The following is a 26,443-nucleotide window of genomic DNA, read 5'->3' as shown; positions in this document are numbered from 1 at the left end:
CCAAAGGCAGCTAAGACCGTGGGACTGCCCGGGCCTGCGTGGAGAGATGGGCTGTTCTGCCTTCCTGCTCTATGCTTTCCTTCACCAGACCCTTCACAGACTAGAGGGCCCCCTGGGTGCTTCTGGCACCCCACAGGCACCCAGAAGAGAGGAAGTCGAGGCAGTTGTACAAAGGCCCTGACATACCAGCAGGGTGCCGCCTCCTTCTCCGCCTTCCCCTCGAGAACACCATCGTGTCCCTAAGGGAGCTGAAGGCGGCTAAGGGTAGCTTTCTTTCTGGGGTGGGAGAAGTTGGGACCAACGATCGTGAAAGAAAGATCGTGCCGCCCAGGAGAGGTTGAAAGGAAAGATCCAATAATCCCCTCATTCTCCCTCGCCTGGTAGGGAATTCTGCTTCCTGGGGTACTCATCCTAGCCCAGGTGGTCCCCGGGAGCGTGCAGGAGCAACCGTCAGCCAGTATCCGGGTGGGGAGGGGACAGTGGCTGTGGCGTCTCTGACTCTCCAACACCCACCCTCCTCCACTGCTGGGCGCGCCGCGCAGCCGCCAGCTCAGTGGAAGCGCGAGGAGCCCGGCAGGCTCCGGCGCAGCAGGAGGTGTGCGAAGTCGGGTGCGGAAAGAGCTCCAAGCAGAAGAGGGAGAACGAGGGTGAGCACGCTGGGCAGCCGTGCGTGCGCTCTGCTCTGCGCCACAGGCTCGCCCAACGAAGCACAAGCCAGCAGGGTCGCGGTTCTGAGGACATCGCTGCCACCCAGGAGTGCAGAGAACCAACCACAGAATCTGGAGGTCGGTAGCAGCCCCGATCTAGGCAGGCTCGGAGCCAGGGGGTTGCCGAGGAAGAACCGGAAAGCAGACCCCAGACTCTGAAGGAGAAAGAAGAGTAGATCCCTGAGCCGGCACGTCTCGAGCCCCAGAGCTCCCAGGATCTCCTGGATAGCGGGCTTCGCCGCCGGACGGCACGCCCCCCTTAGCTTCCACACCCTCTCCTCTGAGCGCCTCCTCATCTGCCCCTGGAGGGACTTTCACCTTCAAAGGTGCAGGACAAAGCCGCATATCCGGCGCCCACCATGCACCTCAACAGCTCCGTGCAGCAGGGAGCCCCCAGTGAACCTGGTGCCCAGCCCTTCCCACGGCCACAGTTCGGACTGGAGACGATGCTCCTGGCGCTCAGCTTGAGCAATGGTTCTGGCAATTCCTCAGAATCCATCCTGGAGCCCAACAGCAACCTGGACGTGAACACTGACATTTATTCCAAGGTGCTGGTGACCGCTGTATACCTGGCACTTTTTGTGGTGGGCACTGTGGGCAACTCGGTGACAGCCTTCACTCTAGCGCGGAAGAAGTCTCTGCAGAGCCTGCAGAGCACTGTGCATTACCACCTGGGTAGCCTGGCACTGTCTGACCTGCTCATCCTGCTGCTGGCCATGCCCGTGGAGCTGTACAACTTCATCTGGGTGCACCATCCCTGGGCCTTTGGGGATGCTGGCTGCCGTGGCTACTATTTCCTGCGAGATGCCTGCACCTATGCCACAGCCCTCAATGTAGCCAGCCTGAGTGTGGAGCGCTACTTGGCCATCTGCCATCCCTTCAAGGCCAAGACCCTCATGTCCCGCAGCCGCACCAAGAAATTCATCAGTGCCATATGGCTAGCCTCAGCGCTGCTGGCTGTACCCATGCTTTTCACCATGGGCCTGCAGAACCGCAGTGCCGATGGCCAGCACCCTGGTGGGCTGGTGTGCACACCCACGGTGGACACAGCCACCGTCAAGGTCGTCATCCAGGTAAGAACATCTAAAAGGGGACTCTCTGAGCTGTGGCACATTAGAGGGCACACCAGGGCAGCCGGTTTCCCGTCTGGCTGTTTCTTTCTATTGGAGCCACACAGAGACTTTAGTAGTGTCACCTCAGAAGTTCCGGTGATTCAAGGCACCACCTGGGGAGAGACACAGTTGTGTTGCCTTGTGGAAAGAACTGTGCCTCAGAAGCACTTTATTCTTCTCCCTTGTCCCAAAGTAGGCCCCAGTGACATCATACTGAGCAACATATGGAGAGCGCTCAGCAAGGCTCCTCTTGCTGAGTTTGGGAAGGGGCGGGGCATAGCCATCAACTCCTCCTCAACTTTTCACTCCCAGTTGCATACCCCGCCCTGCTTCCTCCCCTCCTGTTGAAGGGGGCTTGAGCCCCAATCAGTGACTTCTATTTACTGTAAGCCCGAGGGTACTCTCAGGGAAGAGGGTTGCCACCAGCCATCAGGAATCCCTGACGTCCCAGGCTGAGTCCCCAAGGCCTTCTGGCTGCCTCTCCTGGACCCAAATCCAAGAGCTGGAGCTTTAATCTGGGAATTGTTCCCAGTTGAGTTACACTTTCCCTGTCTGCGAAGTGAAGTGATCACAACATGGTCAGGAGGGCTCAGAGAGGGGTTCGAAGGCCCCCAGTCTGAAGTACTCCAGGCCCTTGCTGCTGTTGGTGCTGTTTCTGCAGAGCAATAGGAAGTGTCTTGGTGTGGAGGGGTATGACGAGGTAAAAAAAAAAAGATTGGGATGATGGACCACAGTCCTCTACGGGTCTGAGCGTAGCACCAGGGAACCAGATGGGAGCCCTCCTTGGAAGTTACCAGCAGAGAACTCAACATGGCAGGAAGCTCATCAGGAGCAGACCTTGAGGTGGGAAGGGGGCATCCACAGGGGCAGCCAGAGCAGAAGTGACATTTTAAGCCAGGCATGGTTGATTGTGCCAATACTCCAGAGGCTGAGGCAGGAGGATTACAAGTTTGAGGCAAGCTGGAAAACAAGAACAACAACCGGGGGGGGGGGGGGAGAAAGGATGTTTAGAATAATTTCTTGGCTGTAGATCCTGGGCAACCGTAGAAGTACAGGGAGGGTTCTCTTTCACCACAGGGTGGTCAAGAAAAGCAGAGAATGAGAGGATCTGGCTGAGGGCTCCTGCAATGTTAGAGGGTCCTCCAGGGAAGCTGGCTGTGCCATCTGTCTGTTGCTTTCTTCACCAAGCCATCTTGGTGGCTGAGAGGCCACCAGTGAGATTCTGTGGTCACATGGTATGTCCAGGTGATACCCAGACACCAGAAATGCTGGGTCAGTTGTAACCCATATTCCGATGCCAGGCAAATCAACAGTGCATCTCTGAAGTGGGCCGTGGGGACAAGTGTCCCCTGAGCTGCCACTCCTCAGCGGGGCTGAGTCAGTGCCCAACGTTTCTAACAAGGTCCCCTGCATTAAGGCAAGCGCACATTTGTTGGGTGATAAGCAGTAGGATTCAAATGGCTCCTTGCTTCCTTTGAGGCAACAGGCTTCGTCCTTCAAGCTCCTGTCTTTGATGGGCTTTGTAGGAAAGGGGACTTTTCAGTCCACACTGTTCCCAGCCTCTCCAGCTGTAGGGCCTGGGCCAGGGGCAAGCACAACTCATCTGCATCTGCTTGACAAAACCCTTTCTGAGATTCCTGCAGAACCCCTGTTGGAGCCCAGAACCGGATCCACAAATGACAGGGTGTCTCCTCCCTCCCAAAGCGCTCTTGTCTGGGGCTTGTCATTGCTTGGCAGCTTCCGGGTCCATTTGACAGGGTCCTGGTCACTGTCCATCAGCAATGCTTTTTGAGCACCCATCCTGGGCGAGGCTCTCCTCGGTAGCTGTCACAGCACAGGCTGAGTGTTTACTAAGTGCCTACTGGTGGCTTCTGTGCCCCTGGAGAGCAGAGCTTCGGTTTTCCCTCAGCAGACACAGCCTTATTCTCGGAGCGACTGATTACAGCGTGCTCTTCGTCTACCTGGTGTTAACAGCTGACCAGGTCTCTCTGGCTGGGACCACAAGCTGTTCTGGGTATTTGATGAGACCATTCCTAGGGAGAGGCGTGGGCCCTCTCACTCCTTCTAAACCTCTATCTGCTATCTAAAGATGTGTTTTGTTGCTGAGCTCATTGGTTTTGCAGTGCCCACCAAGATGTCTGGGTCCATGAAGCAGATGAGCGTGGCTGCCTTCTGTCCTACTTGTGTCTCCAGTCAGGACTGGCTATGCCATGTCTCCATCCTCATGACCATATTTGGAAGTATTCAAGTGTTGGCCTCTTTCCAAAACAGGGACATCCCTCTGCCTTAGTGCCTTCCATGAGGACTGCTACTCTGAACACTTTAAGGATTTCAGTTCAAGCACTTGTAAACAGAAGCTATTAAAAAAATGAGCTGAGAGTTAGGTGGTAAACTTCTGAGCAACTGAGAACGGTTTAGAGGCTGGGTGTTTGGGGCATAGCAGGATAGAGCAGAACCAGGCAGGCAGAGGGAAAACAATAGGTGAACCCTGATGCCCAGCTCCTCCTGAAGGCTCAGGGTCTGGCTCTGGTACCAATGGACAGGAGGAAGAGCTGGAGACTTGGGGACTTCATGGTGTCTGAGGGTTCCCCAGTACTGTACCTGAGCCACATGTGTCTCTGACACCACCCAGGCCACCCAGAGCTTCCTGCTCTGACCTTGGGTCTTACAGTACTCTGTTGCTAACCTTGGAGTTTGTGTCCCAGCTCAGATAGGTCCTGTGTTCTCATGTCCAGGTAGTATGCACTGATGGAAAGATACATGGAAAGACATGTGAGCCCAAGGGCTGTGCCCGCCCTCCCCATCATCTGCCGAGCTACCCTTGGAGAGCCTCTTTTCCAATAAAAATGGAAGCATCCCTCTTGCAGTCAGACCCAACAGCAGCAGTAGCCCTGGATAAGGTACACACTCCCTCCCAGGGGCAGGAGAGGCTAACACAGGGAGAGGTAGTGCCCCAAGTCTACAGCAGATCAATAGCAAGGTGACTGACATGAAGAACAGCCTCTGGGCATGACTAAGGAAGGGGGGACATTGGTTTTAATAGAGTTTACAGAAACACCATCTGGGGGAAAGGTCGCAGGTATGTGTGAGGGAATATTGAATATTGACCTCCTTTATATATGCTTGCAGTGTTTAACAGTCAAAGTTTGATTTTTTTTAAAAGTTACTTTGTGTGCGTGAGCGCAATCACACAGACACTCAGGTGAAGGTACATGCGTGTGGAGTTCAGTTCCCTCCTTCTTCTGTGGATCCAGGTGTCAAATACAGCTTGTCGTGTTTCTCAGGGAAAATTTTCACCATCCTGATGACTGAAGTTTTTATTTCATTTTATTTTATTTATTTTTAACTCGTGTGTGTGTGTGTGTGAGAGAGAGAGAGAGAGAGATTGAAATTTTGTGTGTGTGTGTGTGTGTGTGTGTGTGTGTTGTGTGTGTGTGTGTGTGTGTGTGTGCAGCCATACTCTCTGGGGCTGGAGTTTCAGAGCTGTGAGCTGCCTCATGTAGGTGCTAGGAACCAAATTCCAGTCCTCTGGAAGAGGAGAAAGGACTCTTAACCACCGAGCCATCTCTCCAGACCCTGATCAAAGCTTTTAAAAGCACAACATGGTATATATTCCTGGGCATAGTGGTGCATGTTTGTAATCTCAACTCTCAGGAGGCAGAGACAAGGATATATATATATATATATATATATATATATATATATATATATGGCTCAGGTACAGGATATATATATATATATATATATCTGAGTATATATATATATATATATATATACTCAGACCCTGACAGAGAGGGCCCAGGGTGGGGTGGGGTGGAACTTGGCTTATGAAATCTGGCATCCAGATGGTAGGCCATGATTGAACATAATGGCCAAGACTCTAAAGCTTTGAGGAGTGAGGGAGACTGAGATAGTCTTCCAGGACTCACCTCACCTTGGGAACAGGGTGATCTGGCCTTGTGGCTGGCCTGGCCTGGCCTAGCAAGATAGGACATGAAGGATGGGGACCTGCAGGCAATTCAGGTGGGGTCGGCACTGGGACCTTGCTTCTTGGAAAGCAACAGCGGCAGGACCACCTATTCATACCAATCAGACCTGGGAGAGCCAGAACCCCAGGCACTTGTTCAATGTATCCATCAGACTGCTGGTGCTTCTCCTGGGGACTTAGCACCAGTTTCTCTGTGAGATGGGTGAAGAGAAGGGAACATGGGGGCCCAGGGTTGGCACGAGTCCCGGAGGAAGAGCCTCTCCACAGGAGCTCAGGGGGCTGTCCAGGTAGCTCCTATAGTAGCCAAGCACTGGGCTCCCAGGCCTCACCCTCAGAATGATACTTCCTGAAGAGTCATCTGCAGTCCTGCGGTGCCAAGGGCACAGGGGTTTGTCCTCTGAGCAGAGCCTCGTGTCATCATCTTGATATGTTGTACTGGGAGGCAGAGACTCTGGCTGATCAAGTCTGATAACGTGACAGAGATGCCCCCACGGTCACATGCAAATAGTGGGCCAGGCTGGCATGGAGGCTCTGTCAGTACTCTGGACCATGCACCAATGTTGGAGGCCTGTCCATCTGCATTTCCCAACCCATGATTATACAACCTTGCAGGATTTTCTGGCTGTCTTTAAAGGAAGGAGAGATTCTCAAACCCTTCCCTCCCCAAGTTGCTATCAGTCAGTGTTTTAGCACAGCCTTCAGAAGTAAGCTAGAACAGGACAGGCTGTTGGTCAGTGTCTTAGTTAGGGTTTTACTGCTGTGAAGAGACACCATGACCAAGGCAACTCTTATAAGGACAACCTTTAATTGGAGCTGACTTACAGGTTCAGAGGTTCAGTCCATTATCATCAAGACAGGAGCATGGCAGCATCCAGGCAGGCATGGTGCAGGAGGAGCTGAGAGTTTTACATCTTCATCTGAAGGCTGCTAGCAGAATACTGGCTTCTAGGCAGCTAGGATGAGGGTCTTAAAGCCCATGCCCACAATGACACACCTACTTCAACAAGGCCACACCTTCTAATAGTGTCACTCCCTGGACTGAGCATATACAAACCATCACAGTCAGATTGGTCAAGTTGAAACTACCCTCTTCAACCCAGACACCTGTGCCAGGGCTGGTTTAGATGGTAAATTAGCAGAGACTCCCAAAGCCTGAGCCATCACTTAGGAATGGTCAGTTTGGGGGCCACCCCAGAGCAGCAGTCCAGAGCTGGGTTCAAATCTCAGCTCTATAGATGTCCCACCACAAGATGCAGGACACAGCTTCCTCACCTGCCAACCATTGATGAGTTAATTCATATTAGATGCTTGCAACTGCCAGAGCCTGGAGGAGCTCTCAATTCACAACCTGCAGGATTCCTTCCACTCCAGGGAACAACAAAGAATCTTCGGCAGGCAGGCAAGGCCTCTTTGTAGAACAGCAGAGCACAAGACACTATTACCCCAGACTGCTTTCTTTCCCAGAGCCTTAGAGCGCTTCCATCATCCATCTTTGACACCCCTACGGTTTGCAGGACACCAGGTCAGGGGCACTGCCAGCTGGCCAGCACCTGACCACCTCCTTTGAGAGGTACTTGCTGCCTGAGGCAGAGTCCAGGACAGGTCTCTCCAACAGCTTGTTCTGAGGAATCTTCCTCTGAGAGTGTGGAGGCCTTATGATCAGGGATACAGTTTGGTAGGTCAAAGGTCTCTCATAGGCTCCCAGAGAGTGCAGCATCAGGAAAGAGGCTCTGGGACAGACCTGTGCTGCGTGAGCTGGAGGAACTGGGAGAGAGCTGGGGCGGCCGGAGCCATGAGCATTAGTGGACAGACGACAGTGTGGCTTTTACGCCAGGAAATGAACAGCACCAAGCTTCCCAGCAGAACCATATGGAGGCGTAATGTTTTAAGAGTACAGATCTGTCTTTCTGCCTTTCAGGAAACAATGTAGGGATAGTGAGAGCAGTGAGGAAGCAGCTGACTTATTCCATTACTCCAGAAGAGTGGCTTAGACTGGGGCCAGGAGGGAGCAAGCAGAGACCTGATGCCGGATCCCTCCCTCTCTCCCTCCCTCCCTCCTTCCCCTTCCTCCTTCCCCTTCCTCCTCTTCCTCTTTTCTTCTCTCTCCCCACCCCCCTGCTCCTGCCCCACATCAACAGGGTTTAAAAGCACTGGCAGCTCTTCTGGAGGGCCAGGGTTCAATTCCCAGCACCCACATGGCAGCTCACCACTGTCTGTCACTCAGTCCTAAGGCATCTGCCATGGCCCCTGGTCTCCTTGGGTACTGCATGCTTGTGGCTCGTAGGTATACACTCAGGGAAATGCTTACACACATACCACTTCCAGTTTCCCTGAGTTTCTCTATTGTGTCTTTAATTTAATTTATATTAAGGTTTTCATTTCCTAAGTCTGTTTCCTTTGAGTTTAATTTGTTCTTGTTTAGTCCTGGGCTGACTCAGTGCTTTTCTTGTTTTGTTTTTCTGAGATAGGGTCTCACTCTGTAACCTGGGCTAACCTTGAGTTTGCAACAATCCTCCTGCTTTAACCTGGGATTACAGTGTAAATACAACATGCTCAGTTTATTAGTCTGGATTTCTTATGGTGAAGACTTAGGTTGTTGGTTTAAGAATGTTGTTTTGTTGTTGTTGTTGTTGTTGTTATTGTTGTTGTTATTGGGGCAGGGCTTTTCTATGTAGTCCTGGCTGTCCTGGAACTTAACTCCCCAGTGTTAGGTTAAAGGTGTGAGCCACAAAGCCCAGCACGAACTTCATTATTTATTGTATAAACAATTAATTCTCCAAAATTCCTCCTATGTTCTGCTTTAGTGACATCTTAATTTTTTTTTTTCGAGAATGTATCCTTTCTTGTTCAAATATTTTCTTATTTCACTCATGGGTTGTTTAGAAGTGTTTCTACTTCCTAGATGCTGGGATATCTCTCCTGGATCTGTTGTGCTATATCCATTTCTAACCCAACCCTGTTTGTCTTTGAAGGATATGCAAATGGTATAAATTTGTGATATTTATATCACAGGATATAAATTTAGTTTGTTAGAGACTGCTTTATACCCAAGATAATAGATTGCACTGGTGGGTATTGCACAGGACAGTAGCAGAATGTTCTGTTGCCAATGGCAGATTATTCTGTAAGGGCCGATGGGTGTCGCTGGCCTTGAACTACTAACGTCTGTTGGTCCTGTAATACAGTCTTTTTTCTTTTATGAGCTCTTATCTTCCTGTTCATTGCAGACAGTTCTGTACCTCAGACAATGTGGTCACAATGCTGGCTTTTTTGTTGTTGTTGTTTTTGTCTTGACCTAAGATCTTACTGAATAGCCCAAGCTGTCCCCAAATGAGCATATGCCTGCCCCAGCGTCTCACATGTTGGGATAATGGATAGATACCAGCATGCCTGCCCCACTGCCTGTTAAAGCCTTGGCCTTTGCTTCTTTTGGGTCATCCCTTTAGGTTCTGCTGTGATCACCAGACGATACAGGGGAAATCAAGGTCCCCTCTTTGGATTCTTAGTCTCACTTACAAAAGAATTTAAGCATGGATTCAGATTCAGATACAAGCTCAAGGCTGATCCCATTAAACTCTAAAGAGAAAAACTCCCAGGGCAGGCCCAGTGTCAATCTCAGAAGCTGCAGGGAGAAAAATGGAGGGGAAAAAGCCATTTAAGCCTTCAGGGGAGTCAGAAAAGTAGCAGACACATAGCTCTGTGTGTGTGTGTGTGTGTGTGTGTGTGTGTGTGCATGTGTGTGCGTGTGTGTGTGAGGGTAGCTTTGGTTCTGGCCAGCATTCAAAACAGACAGAAAAAGGAAATGGGGGGGGGGGGCTGGGAGGGATTCTTTCTGATTCAAGCTGCTTCAGGAAAGTGAGCCCATACAGCTGGATCTCATGGTGGTTTGTGGGGTCCGTGCACTGGGGAATTCTGGAAATGAAAATGACAGTATCTCTCTAAAGGGAAGATTGTTCCCTCTATCCCTGTAGCATAGTTTAAGGGGAACCTACCTTCCTAATGGCGATCCCTTGGGCAGGCGATTGATCAGGCCCCTCAGGAATTTTAGGTATTCACTCAAGCCAGAGATTCCAAGCTTGTGGCCAGAAGAAGTCAGTTTTGCTGTTGTTGTTGTTGTTGTTTGTTTTCTTAATGGGCCTTCACTGTGACGTAACAATCCCATGGATGGGTCTAATGATTGTCTTTTCCTTTGGGGAGAGTGGTATTCCTGGACCTTTCAGTAGTAACTTTAGATTGTTTCCTGAGCATTTTTAACTTTGCTGTTGGTGTTTTGGATTATATTAATACCCTGGAGAATGCTGGTATTTTCTTGAGGTGGGCAGCCAGTCCAGTGTGAGCTGCACCTTCAGTTATACCATCTGTTGATGATGGCGCTGACATCAGCTCTGTCACTAAGTCCCCACTTCTTCCCTGTATATTCAGCTTGGTCCTGGCTCATGGCTGTGGCTCAGTTCTCAAACCCTTTATTGTGTGTTACATGCATGTACCATTTGAAGACAGTCCCAGGACTCATGATGGGTCAGACATAGATTCGGTCAATCTGTTTCTATCTCCTGGGGCTTCTTTTCTCCATCCTGTGTCCAGGTAAGCCAGAGTCTTCTGTCTTACCCTTGGTCACTTCTCTATTTGGTGCTGTGGTAAATGTCTAGAAGGGTTGTCCCTGCTCCTCCCTAAGCTTTCAGAATCTAGTAAAGAGAGGCCTGTGATGAGGTCCATCTATGCCTCCCACTTCTACCTTGGTCTACCTTTGGGGTCTGCTCCAAGTGACATGTCTTCTTGTCAGTGGGTCACCTTTTCCTATTTCTTTGTGTATTTGATTGTTTTTAAATTGATGGTAAATACTGTAAATGACACATTACAGCTATACACACACACACACACACACACTATATATATATATATATATATATATATATATATATGCCTTCAATGTTACTGTAACAATTCCATGGATGATGGATCTAATGATCGTCTTTTCCTTTAGATTTTTCAATAGTAACTTTAGATTGTTTCATATGTGTGTGTGTGTATATATATATATATATATATATATATATATATATATTGTTAGGATAAGGTCTGAGTGGGTGTTCCTCTATTGAGAGATCAGTGTGATAATAGCCTCTCCCCTCTGGTTTTACTCTCTAAGGAGTCTTCCATGTTCTGTCTGCACCTAGCCCTACACAAAGCACAGAACCCACAGAGAAGCCCTGTGTGGATTCACAGCCCAATCCCGGAACTCGCCCTTGTCACCTTAAGGAGCTATCTTGACAAAGACCTCGGTTCCCACAGACTCCATTGTGAAAGTGTCCCCAAACAGTGGACTGGTGATGAGCCTGTGGTGCTGGGAGTGGCCCGAAGCCTGTCAGAACATGGGGCCTAAGCACCTGGTAATGGTTTATGGGTGTTTATAGCAGCAGATCTCGTCCAGTACCTCAAATGAAAGCCTTCTCCAGACTTTAAACACTGCCTACATGGACAAATATCCCAGGCAGCTAAGATGCAAAACTTTGGCTTGAAAGAATTACTACAGCAGTGTTTTAAGGGGGGCATAACAAAGAGGCTTAGCCGACAAATGTTCAGCGACTCTTACACTATGGCTTATAAAAGGAGCAGAATTGTTTGGATTTCAGCATGTTTAGCCAGTTGTCTGTGAAAAGGTGAATTTATTGTAAATTCCTGTAACTCTCCTTTGGTGTATTTAAAGGTTAAGAGCATTCTTGGGAGAACTTTGTTCTTGTAACTCAAAATCAGTTCTTCTCTTTAAAGATGCTACACTTCCAGCCCCTCAAGGTTCAGAGAGCCCTGGAGTTGTTTGGAAATAATCTCTCCCTGGGAACTGTTAGGACTAAATGCTCACCGCCAGCCATCGGTCCAGCGCATAGTTTCCAAGAGTTCAGTAGAACCACACATCCCCAGCTCCTGAGAGTCTGTGAGAACACTGCAAAGCGCATCTGGGTCATGTCATTTGGGAAGCTGAGGACCCGATATCCGGGCCTTCGAGCTGGTCTGGATCCAGGTGGGACTAGCTCATTTATAAACCTGTCTGCTGCAGGCAGGATCTGCACAGTAGGAAGCAACTGTCCAGAGTCAGACTTATTGCCTTGGGGAGAAGAGAAGCCATCCCATCTGGCCGATAGCCCTCTAGAACCTGCCTCTGGGACCCTGGGTCCAGCTCATTGCAGGACCGCAGCTGGTGGCCTTTGCCAGTCCACCTTTGAAAACACAAAACAAGGTGGGCAGGACTCTTCCCACCCTCAGGATCCTCAGGCTTGGCTACCTGAAATTTCCTTGTTTGGGCTACCCTCAGTCTGAGAGCTCTGTCATTGCCTCATAATCTCCAATAATCCTGGAGCCTAGCACCACTCTCAGGAAAAGCATCCGGAATGCTATGAAGCCAGCTTTGAAGGCCATTCCACTCCTGCATGGTGCCCAGGGGAGTACTCCAATGTCGGGAGTAAGACACCAGTGTCCCTTAGCTGAAGAGCAAGGAAAAATTAAGGAAGAAGCCTAAAGCAGGGATGGGGTGGGGTGGAGTGAGGGCTAGCCATAGTCTCTGTGTGCCAGCTGGTGTGTGTTTGGAGACAGGAACAGAATGACCATCCTGAAAGCCTCCTCTGTCCCCGCAGACCTCAAACAAGTTTGAGACTCCAGATTTTGCCTAACTTCAGCATCCATTTTGTTGAGGTGGATTGTACTCCTAAAGGGCCTTCCCTTGTTAGGGTTGGACTAAATTCCAGGATGTGAAGTTGGTGATGTATGTGCCTCGTACCAGATTCTGATTTGGAGCCCTGCCCTTCTGATCCAAGCAGAGGAGGACTGTCTGGCCTCTGCACCTTAGAGGCTCCCACATCACTCAGATGCTGGAGCAGTAATCTGGGGTCACCAGGGTCGCACCCCTAGCAGAAGAAAGCATTTCTGGAACAGCTTAGCACCCCTAGGGTCCCCAGACTGTCAAATGTGCCTGTACACTGGAAGCAGGTAATTGCAGGGCTCTTAGGCACGTTAGCGCCTGTTAAACTTCCTGCAATTAATTTTCCTGACAGCTTGTTTAAAAGGAGCCGTCTAATGTATTAAAAATACCTGTGTTTGTGGCAGATCATCCAGGCAGTGCTCATAGAGCTTCTAAAGAAAGTCGCCAGGGGTAGATGCCCACATTTTAAACTGCTCTAACCTCAAACAAGTCTGTGCCTGCTGTGAGAGGCCCGGAGCCTCCAAGAGTCTCTAGAGCTTGCCTGAGACCCGTGGCTGTCATAACCCAGGGCTTGACCACACTGCTGACTCACAGCTGTGGGACATATTCTCTCCTCATCCCAGAGACCGGAGGTCAAGTTCCAGGGTGTCTCTCAGGCCCGTGTTTCTTTTGGGGACTTTAGGAGGCTCCTTCCTTTTCTTCCAGGAATGATGGACTCAAGTGTCCCTGGCTCACAGCCACGTCCCTTCCGTCTTGGCTTGGTCTTCACATCCCCTTCTTCTCTGAATATCTGCTCTCTAGCAACATTTGTCATGAGATTTAGGACCCACCCTGAGCCAGGACAATTGCATCTCAAATCTGATTATATCTGCACAAACAAGTACAACTATAGTCACTTGTGCACACACACACGCACATGCACACACACACACACAGCCACTATCATGTTATCTCAGTATACCTTAAAGAGAGAGGCAGAGACTGGATTCCAGGTCTGATCTTGCTGGTTCCAGGGCACAGCCACTGCTGATCCTTGAGCTATGCCTAACCAGTATACACAGGGGAACCTTCAAAACAGGAAAAGAAAAACAAACTAGAAGGCTCCGGATGCAACCTCAGAAATTCCCACCCAGTCCACAATGTTGAAGATGACTCCTAAGGCCAGCAAGACAGGGCCTCAAGCTGCGCTTCTTTCTAGACTACCCTGCCAGGGCAAGTTGGGACACGGAGGACAAGATGCAAACCCTTCTCATACAGTCTCTGCCTTCTGGGTGACCACTTGGCTGGAACAGCCCCGTTATCTTCTGTTTTGCTGCATCCTATGCTGAGATGTTAACCACAGCTGTTATTCTCTCTGGGCTCCTGGATAAATGCCAGCGAGGCCCCCAGGAGAAGGCAGACCTGCTCCTCGCTTGGCTGCATCTTCCCCAATGGTATCTGTACTGACTCCCCACAGCTGCCTCTGGATCCCATCACTACCCACACCTCTCACTGGCCTGGGGTGGAAAGGGCCCCTGCACTTGACCAGCTTACCTTATCTGTCTGGCTTTTCTAGTTGCCAGAGGGAATGTGCGAGCTAATTTCAGCAGAATCCTGTCCACGGTATAACAAAAGCAGGAACAGATTGGTCCTGGTCACAGCGCAGAGGGTTGTCACTGCCACAGCATCCGTAGCTCGAGTCCTACCTATTGGCTCCTGCTGTCTTGCAACTTAAATCATGAACCAGAGAATCTCTGCTAGGGCTCAGGTCAGTGAAGGTAACACTATGGGGACAATGAAGGCCAACAGAAGGAAGAAATGATGCTCGTTTGTTGTAGGGCTGCTCGGCTTCAGGGTGTCCTCAGACACAGGCTAGAGAGTCAGGCTCTAGAAAGATGTGGCAGGGCCCTGGTCAAGAGGCTGGACGCTCTTCCTTGCATACCTGAATTCCAGTTCTATCTGCCTCCTGGGCCTTGTGGCTCCCCAAGAGACTCATTGTCCTGTTCCTGTTGTGGGGCAGTACTAAAACATGTTCTGAGTGGTATAAAATAGGCCTACCCAACCCACCCGTTGGCCTGGGACCTGACCTGGACCATTGCAACATTATCCCACAGACAGTGAATGGCTGTGATTGACACCAGAAAACATTTCAACCCTTCCCGTGGCCTCCCACTGGGTTTTAATGGCTTTCTTCCTTGACCTTTGTAACTAATTCACAACACAAATGGACATCCTGGTGGGCCCTCTGATCCTGGCCAAAATTGTCAGCAGGGTTGCCTTGTAAGCAGTCAAATCTCAAGCACAAGGCTACATAGCAAGACACTGTCTCGAAATTCAAAATTAAGACAAAATCTGAGCACAGGAAGTGGAGGGAATAAAGCCAGGAGGCTCCACGGAGGCGTGGGTCCTCAGGAGTTTGTGAGGCAGATCCTGCTGCAGGAGCTGCTCCAGTTCGTTCCTCCTGCTCTAAAAAGGATCCTGTCAGAGTTTCAAGTGAGGAGGACAGATGTTTAAGAAAGAACCAGGAGATGTGCCCATGGGGCCCAGCTCTACTCTCCCTGGGCGATGGACACCACGCTAGAGGCCTGCCTGCAGTTTCCCAGAAACCTGCAGGCCTGCTGCTCCCCTCAGAAGCGTCCAGGCTTTCCTCATTACTTTGCTGTTTGGGGGCCAAGCAGTGCCGTTCTGCACAAATAGTGGGGTGCTCCCTGCTGCCCTTTGTGATGGTATGGTACAGACTCTCTAACATGCTTCTAGGCCCAGCTGCACTAGCCCATCAGGACTGGGGCTGTTGGAAACAAATCACTGTTTCTGTGTTTCTGTCTGTCTCTCTGAGTCTGTCAGGAAACTGGGCCCCTTAGGAAACAAGAGGGTTCAAGTACCAGAGTTTGGCAAGTGGAAATAAACAGGGCTATCGCTGCCTGGAACCATAGTCCTCCTTCCTGAGAGACAAGGCCCAGCCAGCAGCCAGATCTAATACCTGCTCTCCTGGTGAAGCTGCTGAGCAGTAGCTGAGCCTCTAATCCCGCATTGCAGTGACCATGCACGTTCCCTCCTCAGCTGCCTCTGTGCACGCATCCTGAGGGTCTCATGAGGATATAGGACTACATCAACTGAGGGATATTGGGGTCTGGATAGTAGGAGGAGGTGGGAGTCTGAGCTGAAGGAAGAGAAGCAAATGTCTTAAGGGATGCAATGATCCCAGCATCTGATCCATGATCAATAATGATCCCAGCGTCTGCCCCCCCCCAGCTGCTCAGAAGGACCCCAGGCTTCCCTGCTCCTCTGCCATGTGTTTAATGCACTCATGAGCTTAAATCCATTGGATGAACAAATAGAAATCACTCTGTGAGCAAGAAAGCCTCCTCTCCAACATTCACCAGCCTTGGTCTCAAGAATTCTTATGGTTCTGTTTCTAACACCGGAGAGAGCTCATCCTTGATGTCCCTTCACCAGAGCTGTGTGGATTTTGGTATAAACAAGCTGTTGTGCCCTCATTGCCTGTCCATTTGGAGCTGCTGTGACCAGACCTGCTCGAGTCCTCTGTGGAAGACAGCATGTGCTCAACTGGAGCAGGCCTCTGTGTCTCACTCAAAAAATGGAAAGAAAAGGAAAACGGAACACTGTGTGCTGTGGAGGGAGCAGCTCCCAGAGATCTGGAGTTTCCACCAAGCTGATTTGGGGGGAGTTGAATCCACCTGGTCACCTGGTCAGTACGGCCAAGACCCCTGTCATGTAGCACCTGTGCCCAAAACCAACCTTCACTGGGTCCTAACTCAGGACAGTGGGACTTTGGGAGATACTGAAATTGCCAGATTTATTTTGAAGCAACTATACCTGTCTAGTTAGCAGGAGATGGACCCCCAAGGTCTCCTTGGCTCACCCCAGTCTTCCAAACTAGATCCAGAGAAAGCCATATACAAAAGTAAGAGATGAATGTCAGGACCTGTCCAGACCCAGCTGGGGGCCTGTGGGTAACAGGGAGTCCACTTTAAGATGCTTGCTGGTCCCCAATCCATACACAGTTTAAATGTTCCTTCCCTGGCCTGTCATCTACAGGGTCACCCTGAGCAGCCTCTCTGCTGTGGCCTTGATGGGCTGCATGCATTTCTGAAGCAGCTGGTTCCACTGAGGGAGGCTGGGAAAGAGGCTAAAACAGAGATGCAGGAACTGAAGTCCCATCCAGCCCTTGAGGAGAGATGAAACACAGGAAGTACAGGAAGCCATGGACTCCTTTTGCTTGAGGGGAGGTACATCAGAAGCACACAGTACTGGGGGTGGCCTCTAGTTAGAAGGACTTCCGGTTGAGCTGAGAGCCTGTTAAGGGAGTTTCACAAAACAGGGATCTTGTAGGATGCAGACAGGCCCTAAGACTTCTGCAAAGTAGCAACTAAACAAAGGAAAATCCTGACACAGATGATACTCAGAAAGACAAAGAACAACTGGAATAGTTATCCCTGCTGGTGGGATGCAAGAGTATATCTGGGAAGCTAAGGGGTTGGGAATTATGACTTTTTAATAATAATTATACACACACACACACTTGCCTTTGTGTGCACTTATGTCAGTGTACCACGCCCATGCAGTGCCTGAGGAGGTCAGAAGAGGGTGTTAGATCCCTTGGAACTTTAATTACAGGTGGTTTTAAGCCACCATGTGGATGCTGGGGATAGAGTCTAGACCCTCTAGAAAAACAGCCAGTGCTCTTAACTATTGAGCCAGCCTCAGAAGTTACAAGTCTTAATGAAAACATTTTAGAGTGATTTTTGTAATGTGTTTGTTTGAGACAATGTCTCAGGACACACCCCACACTTGTTAGCTTCCTCTGCTGGAGAAATTTTGTGTTGTGAGGTTCATTGTCACAATTAACAAGTGTTGACAAATTAATCAAAATTGACAGCTCATACCAGGTTCTCATCTGGAGTTTCACATTCTGTGGCTTTGGATAGATGCATGGTACCCCATCATGGACAATAGCTGTACACGGAGTCCCCAACCAATGCTCTGGGCTCTACCAGAGCCCTAGGCAACTTTTTTATTCAAAGCCAACTACACAATTTGTTTTCCAGAAGATCATACAGCTGGAGTCAAGGCATTCTTTCAGGACAGCCTCCTTCCTTTGCTGACGTTCATTCAAAGTCCTTCATGTCTTTTCCTGGCTTGGAAGCTCATTTCTTTCTATCACTGAATTAGATGCCATTATTGTTTAGTTAAGGAAGAACATCTCATTTGCGATTATGACTAAAGCTTCTATAAATGTATCCGTGCAGGTTTGTGTGTGAACATAAGCTTTCAGCTCCCTTAGGTTTAAAAAAAAAAAAAACCCAAAGACGGCAATCATATAACCTTAGGTTATGAATAGGTTAGTTGTGTAAGACAGGCACCTGTTTCCCACCGCAGCTGTGCTCTTTTGTGTTCCACCAGTCATGACGGAGCATTCCAGGTGCCCTTCTTCAGGATTTCTGGGGTGGGGGTGGGGTTAGAATATTCCTGTTTTATTCCATTGCTGTATTAGTTATTTTTTTCTCAGTGTTATGACCAAATACCTGACAGGAAGCAATGTAGTGGAGGAAGGGCTTATTGGGTTCACCATTTGAGGGCATACCCCATCACAAAGTGGAAGGACAGCTCTGAGAGTGGCTGTAGATTCATCCCTAGGAATGTAAGGCAGCTGGTTACATTGTATCCAGAGGCAAGAAGGGGAAAAGGCATCTGCTGGGGCTCTGATTGCTCCTTTTGCCTCCATGTTACTCAGTTCAGCATTCTAGACACTGAGATGCACCCTCCACATCTCTTTCCTCCATTAAATCTCTCTAGAAACACCCTCACAGGCATCCCCACAGATGTGTCTCCCCCGTGAGTCTAAACCCAGTGGAATTGAGGTGGTAATCAAGGCTTTCCATCCTGTGCAGTGTTACAGACAGCACCACACCAGGTGTATAGTTTTTCATTAGTGGCTGTTCTTACATGAGGTCCCTGTTTAGACTTTTTGCCCATTTTTTCTTTGTTTTCTTATTTATTTTTAAGAGTTCTGTATATTTTGGATCAGCCTATCAGATGTGTCTTTTGCAAATCATGCCTCCCAGGCTGTGGCTTCTTATTTAATCTTTGTTATGGTTTTATGAAAGGAATTTACAATATAGCCAGGGCTGGTCTCAGGCTTCTAATGCTAATACAGATGTTACAATATTATGCTCAGTCTTGTCTTCTCATTCTTTTAACAATATTATTAATTTTAATAAGATCCAGTTTATTGGTTTTTCTTTCATGGAACATTCTTCTGTTTAAAAATTCAGCTAGTTGTGGTGAATTACATTTGTAATCTCAGTATTTGGGATGAAGGGGCAGAAGGATCTGGAATTCAAGTCATATGGGGCCACATGAGACCCTGTCTCAAGAAAACTAAATAAATAATTAAATATTCATCATTAAACGTGGGGCTAGTCAACTTTTCTTATGTATTGTCCTGAGCTTTATACTTAGGTTTGTGACCAGTTTTGATGAGTTTTTGGAAGGTGTAGAACGCATCCTTTCACATATGGTTGTCATGGTAACTCTTCCTCCACAGTCTACCTTGGTCACAGAGTCCTGTGTGGGTCCATTTCTGGGCTCTCTCTTGGCTTCACTGACTACACCATCTTGGCTGTGTAGCTTTGTTGAAAGTTTTGGACTTAGCAGTGTCAATGTGAGCATATACCAAGTGTATACAGGTCTTCAGAGGTCAGAGGAGGACATAAGGTCCCCTGAAGCTGGTATTACCATGTTGTGAGCTGCCCAACATGGGTAATGGGAACTGAACTTCTGTCCTCTTCAAGAGCATAGAATACCCTTAACCACCAACCCATCACTCCAATCCCTTCATCTGTTTCTCAGTGTAGGCCTGGCTGTCCTGGAACTCACTCTATAGACCAGGCTGGCCTCGAGACCCATCTGTCTCTGCTGATATTAAAGGTATGCACCACCACCACCCAACAGAGTTCCTTTATCATTTTAAAACAAAATCAAGGTTTTTTTTTGTTTTTTGCAGGGGTGGGGGGAGTGGGGTTGATACTAGGGATAGCTAGGCAAGTGCTTTACCATTGAGTTACACCCATTCCATATTTCATTTTTATGATATAAATAGTATTCTATTTTTTAAGTTTTTACATTAATTACTTAGTATACAAATACTGTATTGTGGGGCTGGACAGATGGCTCAGTCGTTAAGAACTTATACTGCTCTGGCAGAAGGGACCCAAGTTCAGTTCCCAGAATTCTCATTGAGTAGCTCATAACTCTCTGTATTTCCAGGTCCATATGATCCAACACCTCTCTGGCTTCTGCACATGCACATGTATGTATGCACGAGTTCTCGTGTGTGTGTACATACACACACTAAAATATTTAAAACAAGCAGGCACAGTATTGTATTTTTAACTCTAATTATTCATTGTTGGCATACAGGAAAGCAATTGGATTTTGTTTATTAACCTTTTATCTTACTTTCCCATAATCATACTAGTTTCAAGAATGTCATTTCTTTGGTATTTTCTACATATATGTCTATCTACACAGAGAGCTCTCTCTTTATTCCCAATGCACATACCCCCTCTTTCTTGTCTTATCTGATTGGCCAGGTCGTACAAGGTTAAGTTGGCATGGTTCTAGGCATGCGTTGCTCCTCATCTTAGTGGAGTTATAATCTCACCAGTAGTAAGATGTTATCTCCGTTTCTAGCTTGCTAACAGTTGAGTCACGAATAGGCTTACACTTCCACATCACAGCTCATCATCAAAGGAAGTCAGGACAGGAACTCAAGCACGGCAGGAACCTGGAGGCAGGAACTGATGCAGAGGCTGTTGAAGGGATGTTGCTTAGTAGCTTGCTCCCTGAGGCTTCCTCAGCTTGTTTTTGTAGAACCCAGAACCACTTGCCTGGGGGTGCCCCCGCCCACATACACAGTGGGCTGAACCCTTCCCCATCAATCATTAATTAAAAAAAAAAGTCCTTAAAAGCCAGGCCTGGTGGCACATGTCTTTAATGCCAGCACTTGAGAGGCAGATGCAGGTGGACCTCTGTGAGTTTGAGGACAGCCTGGTCTACGAAATGAGTTTCAGGACATCCAGAGCTGTTACATAAAGAAACCCTGTCTAGAAAAAAACAAAAGATAGATGATGGATGGCTGGATGGGTAGATAGATAGATAGATAGATAGATAGATAGATAGTGGATAAATAGATAGATAAATAGATAGCATTTTCTCAGTTGAGGCTTCCTCCTTTCCGATGAGTTTAGCTTGTGTCACATTGACATAAAGTAGCCAGAGCAGAGCTGTTATGGCAACTGTTACAGATTAGATGCTTTACAATGAACAGGGACTTTTTTTTGGCTTCATGGCTCTGAAGACTGAGAGATCAAGATCCAGGAACTACATTTTATGCTAGCCTTCTTTTTTTGTTTGCTTGCTTTTGTTTTGACATAGGGTGTCTTTGTGTAAACCTGGTTGTCCTGGACCTCGATTTGTAGACCAGGCAGGCCTCAGACTCATAGAGACCCACCTGGCCCTGCTTGCCTAGTGTTGGGATCGAAGGCGTGTACCACCATGCCTGGCTTGGTGGCGACCTTCTTGTGCTTGTAATGTGGCAGAGGCATCACAGGGTAAGAGGGAGGGAAAGAGGACCAGACTTGCTTTTATAGCAAACTTACTCCAGGATATTGAAATTAATCTATCTGTGAGGGCTCATTCTCAGGACTTAAACCCTCTTACTGGGTCCTACCTCTCAACCCTGTTGACTATTAAATTTCCAACCCATGGACTTTGGGCAACACTATCATGTGTGCGCCACTGTGTTTGATTCACTAGTATTTTCTTGAGTGTTTTTGCATCTGTGCCCCTAAGAAATGACCATCTACATTTATCATGTGTGTGTGTGTGTGTGTGTGTGTGTGTGTCTGGTTCTGGTTCTAGGGTAACACTGGCCTCACTGAGTGGGCTTGAGGTCTGTCCTTAGCTTCTGTCTCCTCAGAGAGACTAGAGAGAGCTCTATCACTTTCTAAGTGTTTGGCTGGAGTCCCCAGTGAACTTATCTGGGCCTGGTGCTTCCTGTTTTAGAAGGCTATTGAATATTGATTAGACTTCCTTAATAAAGATTTCTAATGTCTGTTTCTTCTTTGGATGTTTTGGTGGATTCAGCATTTGCCCATTTCATCTGTGCGAGGCATCTTCAATCTGTAGTCTGTAGGCCACATGCCTTTCAGGATAGCCCAGCCCTGAGTATCTGGGGCAGTTGGCAGGCTTCAGGTTCTGGAATGTTCTTTGATGAGAAACCACTATGGGAATCAATGGGACTTGTCACCACACCACACTGACAAGGCACCAACCACAAGCAGTCTGTGGTCTGAATGCCTTGAAAAGAGTGAGTGTCTCTGTGTGTGTGTGTGTGTGTGTGTGTGTGTGTGTGCGCGCGCGCGCGCGCGTATATTACGTGAATATTCATGTAAACATCGGACTTGCAAATTCAAGCAATTTAAATGTCATGAGCACCTGTGGCTGCCTTGTGGAGAAGATCTGTCAGAGAAAATGCATCTTGACTACAACCACAGCAGGAGGAGCCTCCAGCCCTCTGCACAGCCTTCAGGCATCCCTCCTAGGAGCATTCACAGCCCCAGGAGAGTGAGAATTAGTGCTAACATGGTGAGACTACAGTTGTGATGCTGTGGTTTCCTCCAAAGCAACTGGCTGGGGCCACAAGAATTTTGGGGACAGCTGTGTTTCCCTGGGCAGGCAGCTCCTCCAGGCAGTTTCTAGCCCAGCCTTCCCATTCCTGGTTCAAAAAAAATTCTAGAAAGCTCCTGCTCTCTGATTCACCTGCAGTTCTGGGTGAGATCCAGTGGGAAATGAAAGGGGATATAAGATAGGGTGGTTCTCCCTTGTTACTGCTCATTTTGGGTTAAAAAAGCAAGGCATGGAGGCTGCAGAGATGGCACAGTGGTCAAAAGCATTGACTGCTCTTCCAGAGGTCCTGAGTTCAATTCCAGCAACATAAAGTGGCTCACAAGCATCTGTGATCCAATGCCCTCTTCTGGTGTGTCTGAAGACAGTGACAGTGTAGTCATATATTAAAAAAATAAATAAATCTTACAAAACAAACAAACAAAAAAACAAGGTGTGTGTGTGTGGGGGGGGTGTTTTTCTCTCTCAGGTTGTTTGTTTGTTTTTTGTTTTTTAGTAGTTTCTCACAGAACCCAGACTGGCTTCAAACTGCTCTATACACAAGGCTGGCCTTGAACTCTTGACTCTCCTGCGTCTGCTTCTCCAGTGTGGAATTACAGGCATATACCATCTAGCTTTGGTTCCCGCAGTTGGCTGGGGTTTCAGCTATGCCGAACTGAAAGTTCGGAGCTGAGTGAGTAAAGTTCCCATGACAAGCAGTTGCTGCAAGGATTAATTGCTGTGCGGAGCCTATAATTACTACACATGGCTCACTTGGTGGAAGAAAGTCCTGAGCTCAGTCTCAACCCAGAGGCTCTATTGACCATCTTCATGTTTCAGATGAGGAAGAGAAGAGCTAAGGAGGGAAGGTGAACACAATTGTGGGACCTGGGACCTGTCCCCTGACCAGCCTGCGAGGCTAACCCCCAGGCTCCCCTCCCATCCCCAAGCTCCTCCCATCCCCGGGCTCCTCCCATCCCCGGGCTCCTCTCCAATCCCTGGACTCCTCTCTCATCCAGCTCCAAGGCTTGGCCTAGCCTTACTACACACCATTTTTAAGGTTTGACCAGAAAGAACTCAAGAGGTAGCGAAAGAATCTTCACTAAGACTTTGAAGTGTCTCTCTGGAGGGTAAGCCCTATTCATACTCAGTGAAAATTTGGTGCAGCTGGCTAAGTTTGCACAAGCTCTGATGATGGGACCTTGAAGAGACAGAAAGGGAGGTAGAGCCAATTTCTGGAAGATGTAGCACCCCCTCCTTACCTAGTCCGTGTGTTTTATAAGTGGTTTAAGATGGATGTCCCATCCTTGGCCTTGTTCAGAGTCATATATTCTGACAAGAGCCCAGGGTCTCAAATGACATGTCGTGGGTCAAGGATTCTCTGTAGGAATTACAGGAAGATGATATGCTGCCCTGTGGACCTATACGATGAACACCTTACATTTTTCCCTGCAGATCCTTACAGAAGAGCAGACAGCTGCCTGCACATGGCTGCACCCAGGTGCCCTCTTAAGAAGGACGAGTAGCTTTGGAAGCATCCGGAAGAAAGGGAACATAGGGTGTACAATATGTTACTAATACTCTCACACTTTGAAATAATATTTTGGATATATTTTATTAAATTAAATGTCATTAAAATTATTTACAGCCAGCTGTGGAGGCACACATCTACAATTCCAATGCTTAAGAGACAAGGCAGGATGATCAACTGTTAAGGCCATCCTGGGGTGCACAATAACAGTCTACCTCAACAAAACGAAACAAAATAGAAAACAATAATTGTTTCTAGACACACACACACCCATATGTGTATGCCCATGTGTAGGTATCTGTGTGTGTGCCTGTATGTGTGTGTCTATGTGTAGGTCTCTGAGTGCATGTGCCTGCATGTGTGTGTCTGTATGTATATCTGTGTGTGTCTGTGTGTCTGTGCCCATGTGTAGGTGTCTGTGTGTGTGTCTGCTTATGTGTGTGTGTATGTGTACAACTTCTGGTGTCATTCCTCAGATACCGTCTGTCTTAGTCAGGGTTTCTATTCCTGTACAAACATCATGACCAAGAAGCAAGTTGGGGAGGAAAGGGTTTATTCGGCTTACACTTCCATGCTGCTGTTCATCACCAAAGGAAGTCAGGACTGGAACTCAGACAGGTCAGGGAGCAGGAGCTGATACAGAGGCTGTGGAGGGATGTTCTTTACTGGCTTGCCTCCCCTGGCTTACTCAGCCTACTCTCTTATAGAACCAAGACTACCAGCCCAGGGATGGTCCCACCCACAAGAGGGGCCTTTCCCCCTTGATCACTAATTGAGAAAATGCCTTACAGTTGGATCTCATGGAGGCATTTCCTCAACTGAAGCTCCTTTCTCTGTGATAACTCCAGCTGTGTCAAGTTGACACAAAAATAGCCAGTACACCGTCCATATTGTTCTGTTGCATGCATGGTCTCTTGCTGGTCTAAAACTCACCTGTTGGCAAGGTGACTGGCCAGTGAGTCTCGGGGATCTTCCTGCCTCTGTCTCCCTAGTGCTAGAATTGCTCTCTCACTTCACACCAGGAGTTTGTTTGTTTGTTTGTTTGTTTGTTTGTTTAAACAGGGTTCTCAGCATCAAACTCATATCCTTGTGTTTACAAGCAAAATGTTTTGCCAACTGAGCCTTCTCCCAAGGGTAGCACTACCTTGAAAATGGTTGCTCATTCTTTACAACCTGTTTCTCACTGCCCCAGGAAAGGGCACTTTGTAGTGCCCTCCTGCATACCTGGGGAGGTCCAGAGCCTGTCCCACCCATTCAGGGCAGGATGTCCTCTTCTGAGGAATCCTTATCAGTTCTGGGGAAACCAGCATTGAATAAAACTGACGGTCAGTCAGTCCTAGGGAAGGAGAGTAACTCAGAACAAGCAGCCTATTCTCATGAACAGTGTAGTACAGAAGCCAGAAGACCAAGGCCAGCTCCAGTCCTTGCTGCTCAGTGCTGGCCCTGACAGGTTACCAGGTACTGCATTCCTACTCAGGTCTTGGAGACCCAGCAGCATCGGATGCTCAGAGGAAGCTGCACTGGAAGGTCAGCCTGTCCCCACAGGGGCTGCCACACAGACCCGGCACCCTGGGCAGCCCAATTCACAACTACGCAAATCCCCAGTGATTTGCAGAGGAGGAACCAGGAGGAACCCCCAGCAGGAGAGGAACGCCTTATTCACCTCAAAGCCCGGTGACATTTGAGTGGGACTGTTTCCCTACAACAAAAACAACAACCGATCCTCTGCGTTCACCCTGGAAACACTCAGTCTAACCAATGAACTGATTATGTCATTGTGACAAAGTTGTTATTGGAAGGAAGATGAGATTTCTTTTGAAATATGACAGAGGATTCAGAGTGGAACAATCTAAGCCCAGGGAGCTTCCTTAAGCCCTCTTTTTGAGGTTCCTCCCCTACGCCCATCCTGAGGGACAACGGGGTACAGCCTCCACCCTGCTGGTTCCCTGCTTCCGACAGATAATGTAGTAATAGGGTACTTGTAATGGTCGGTGATAGAGTATCCTTTATCAGAAGGGATGCTGGCTCGGGGCTGTAGAGCAGCCCTCACACCTTCACCCAGAACCCTACAGTGAAGGATGCAAGATCATCACTAGCTGAGGTTTTCTCCCAAGGGGTTTGGTCTAGATTCTGTATCCATCTACCACCCCTTTACTAAGGCCCTGCTTACAGGCAAGTGCTTCCCAAATTAATCTCCTGATCTCGTCCTTCCTTGGAACCACTGCGTGGTGACCGGAAACTGCCGTTGCTTCCGTGGAAAGTTCGCTCTAAATCTCATCCCTGCAGGAACTGGCCAGGGATGGGTCCTGGGACCTGCGGAGGCTTGGAGCACCAACTGAGGCAAAGGGCCCTTGGGGGCTGCGCTTAGATGCCCAGTTCCAGTGGAGCCAGTCAGGTACGGCATTCCTGGCCGAGGTCTGGGTGACTATGCTTGGCACTAGGGAGGCCTTCAGCGCTGGAAGGCAGCTCTCCTTTAACACAGTGGAAAGCTGTAAGGCAAACTGCCTCTCTTGCCTCAACAGGAAACCTACCTACATTGGTGCTGAGTTTCCCGATGAGCAAACAAGGCTAAGAACTGGGAGGACCATGGGAAAGAGGTCAGGCCCAGCCACTGGAGACTCAGAATCACCCTGAAAATCCCTGCATCTGGTTGTAGGGATGCCACACAGCTCCCAGGGTACAATCTAAAACCTTTACCAAAGGGGCATGGACCCAGGACCATGCCTCTTCCCCAGGGTCATG

At 48.6% G+C, this 26,443-nt stretch overlaps 1 protein-coding gene across 1 annotated transcript in view; it reads left to right on the top strand.

Moving 5' to 3' along the window:
• The first annotated feature begins 627 nt into the window (after positions 1-627).
• Ntsr1 (neurotensin receptor 1) overlaps positions 628-26,443 on the top strand; it is a 42,383-nt gene continuing 16,567 nt past the window's right edge. Inside the window, exon 1 of the mRNA XM_021156860.3 lies at positions 628-1,780. Within this exon, the coding sequence (XP_021012519.2) occupies positions 1,067-1,780 (714 nt within the window). The 5' untranslated portion in view covers positions 628-1,066. The remainder of the gene's footprint in view (positions 1,781-26,443) is intronic.

The sequence above is a fragment of the Mus caroli genome, unplaced genomic scaffold (genome assembly GCF_978045245.1).
Source record: "Mus caroli unplaced genomic scaffold, Mus_caroli_1 scaffold_2, whole genome shotgun sequence".
Classification (NCBI taxonomy): Eukaryota; Metazoa; Chordata; class Mammalia; order Rodentia; family Muridae; genus Mus; species Mus caroli.
This window is presented reverse-complemented; position numbering and strand designations above follow the sequence as displayed.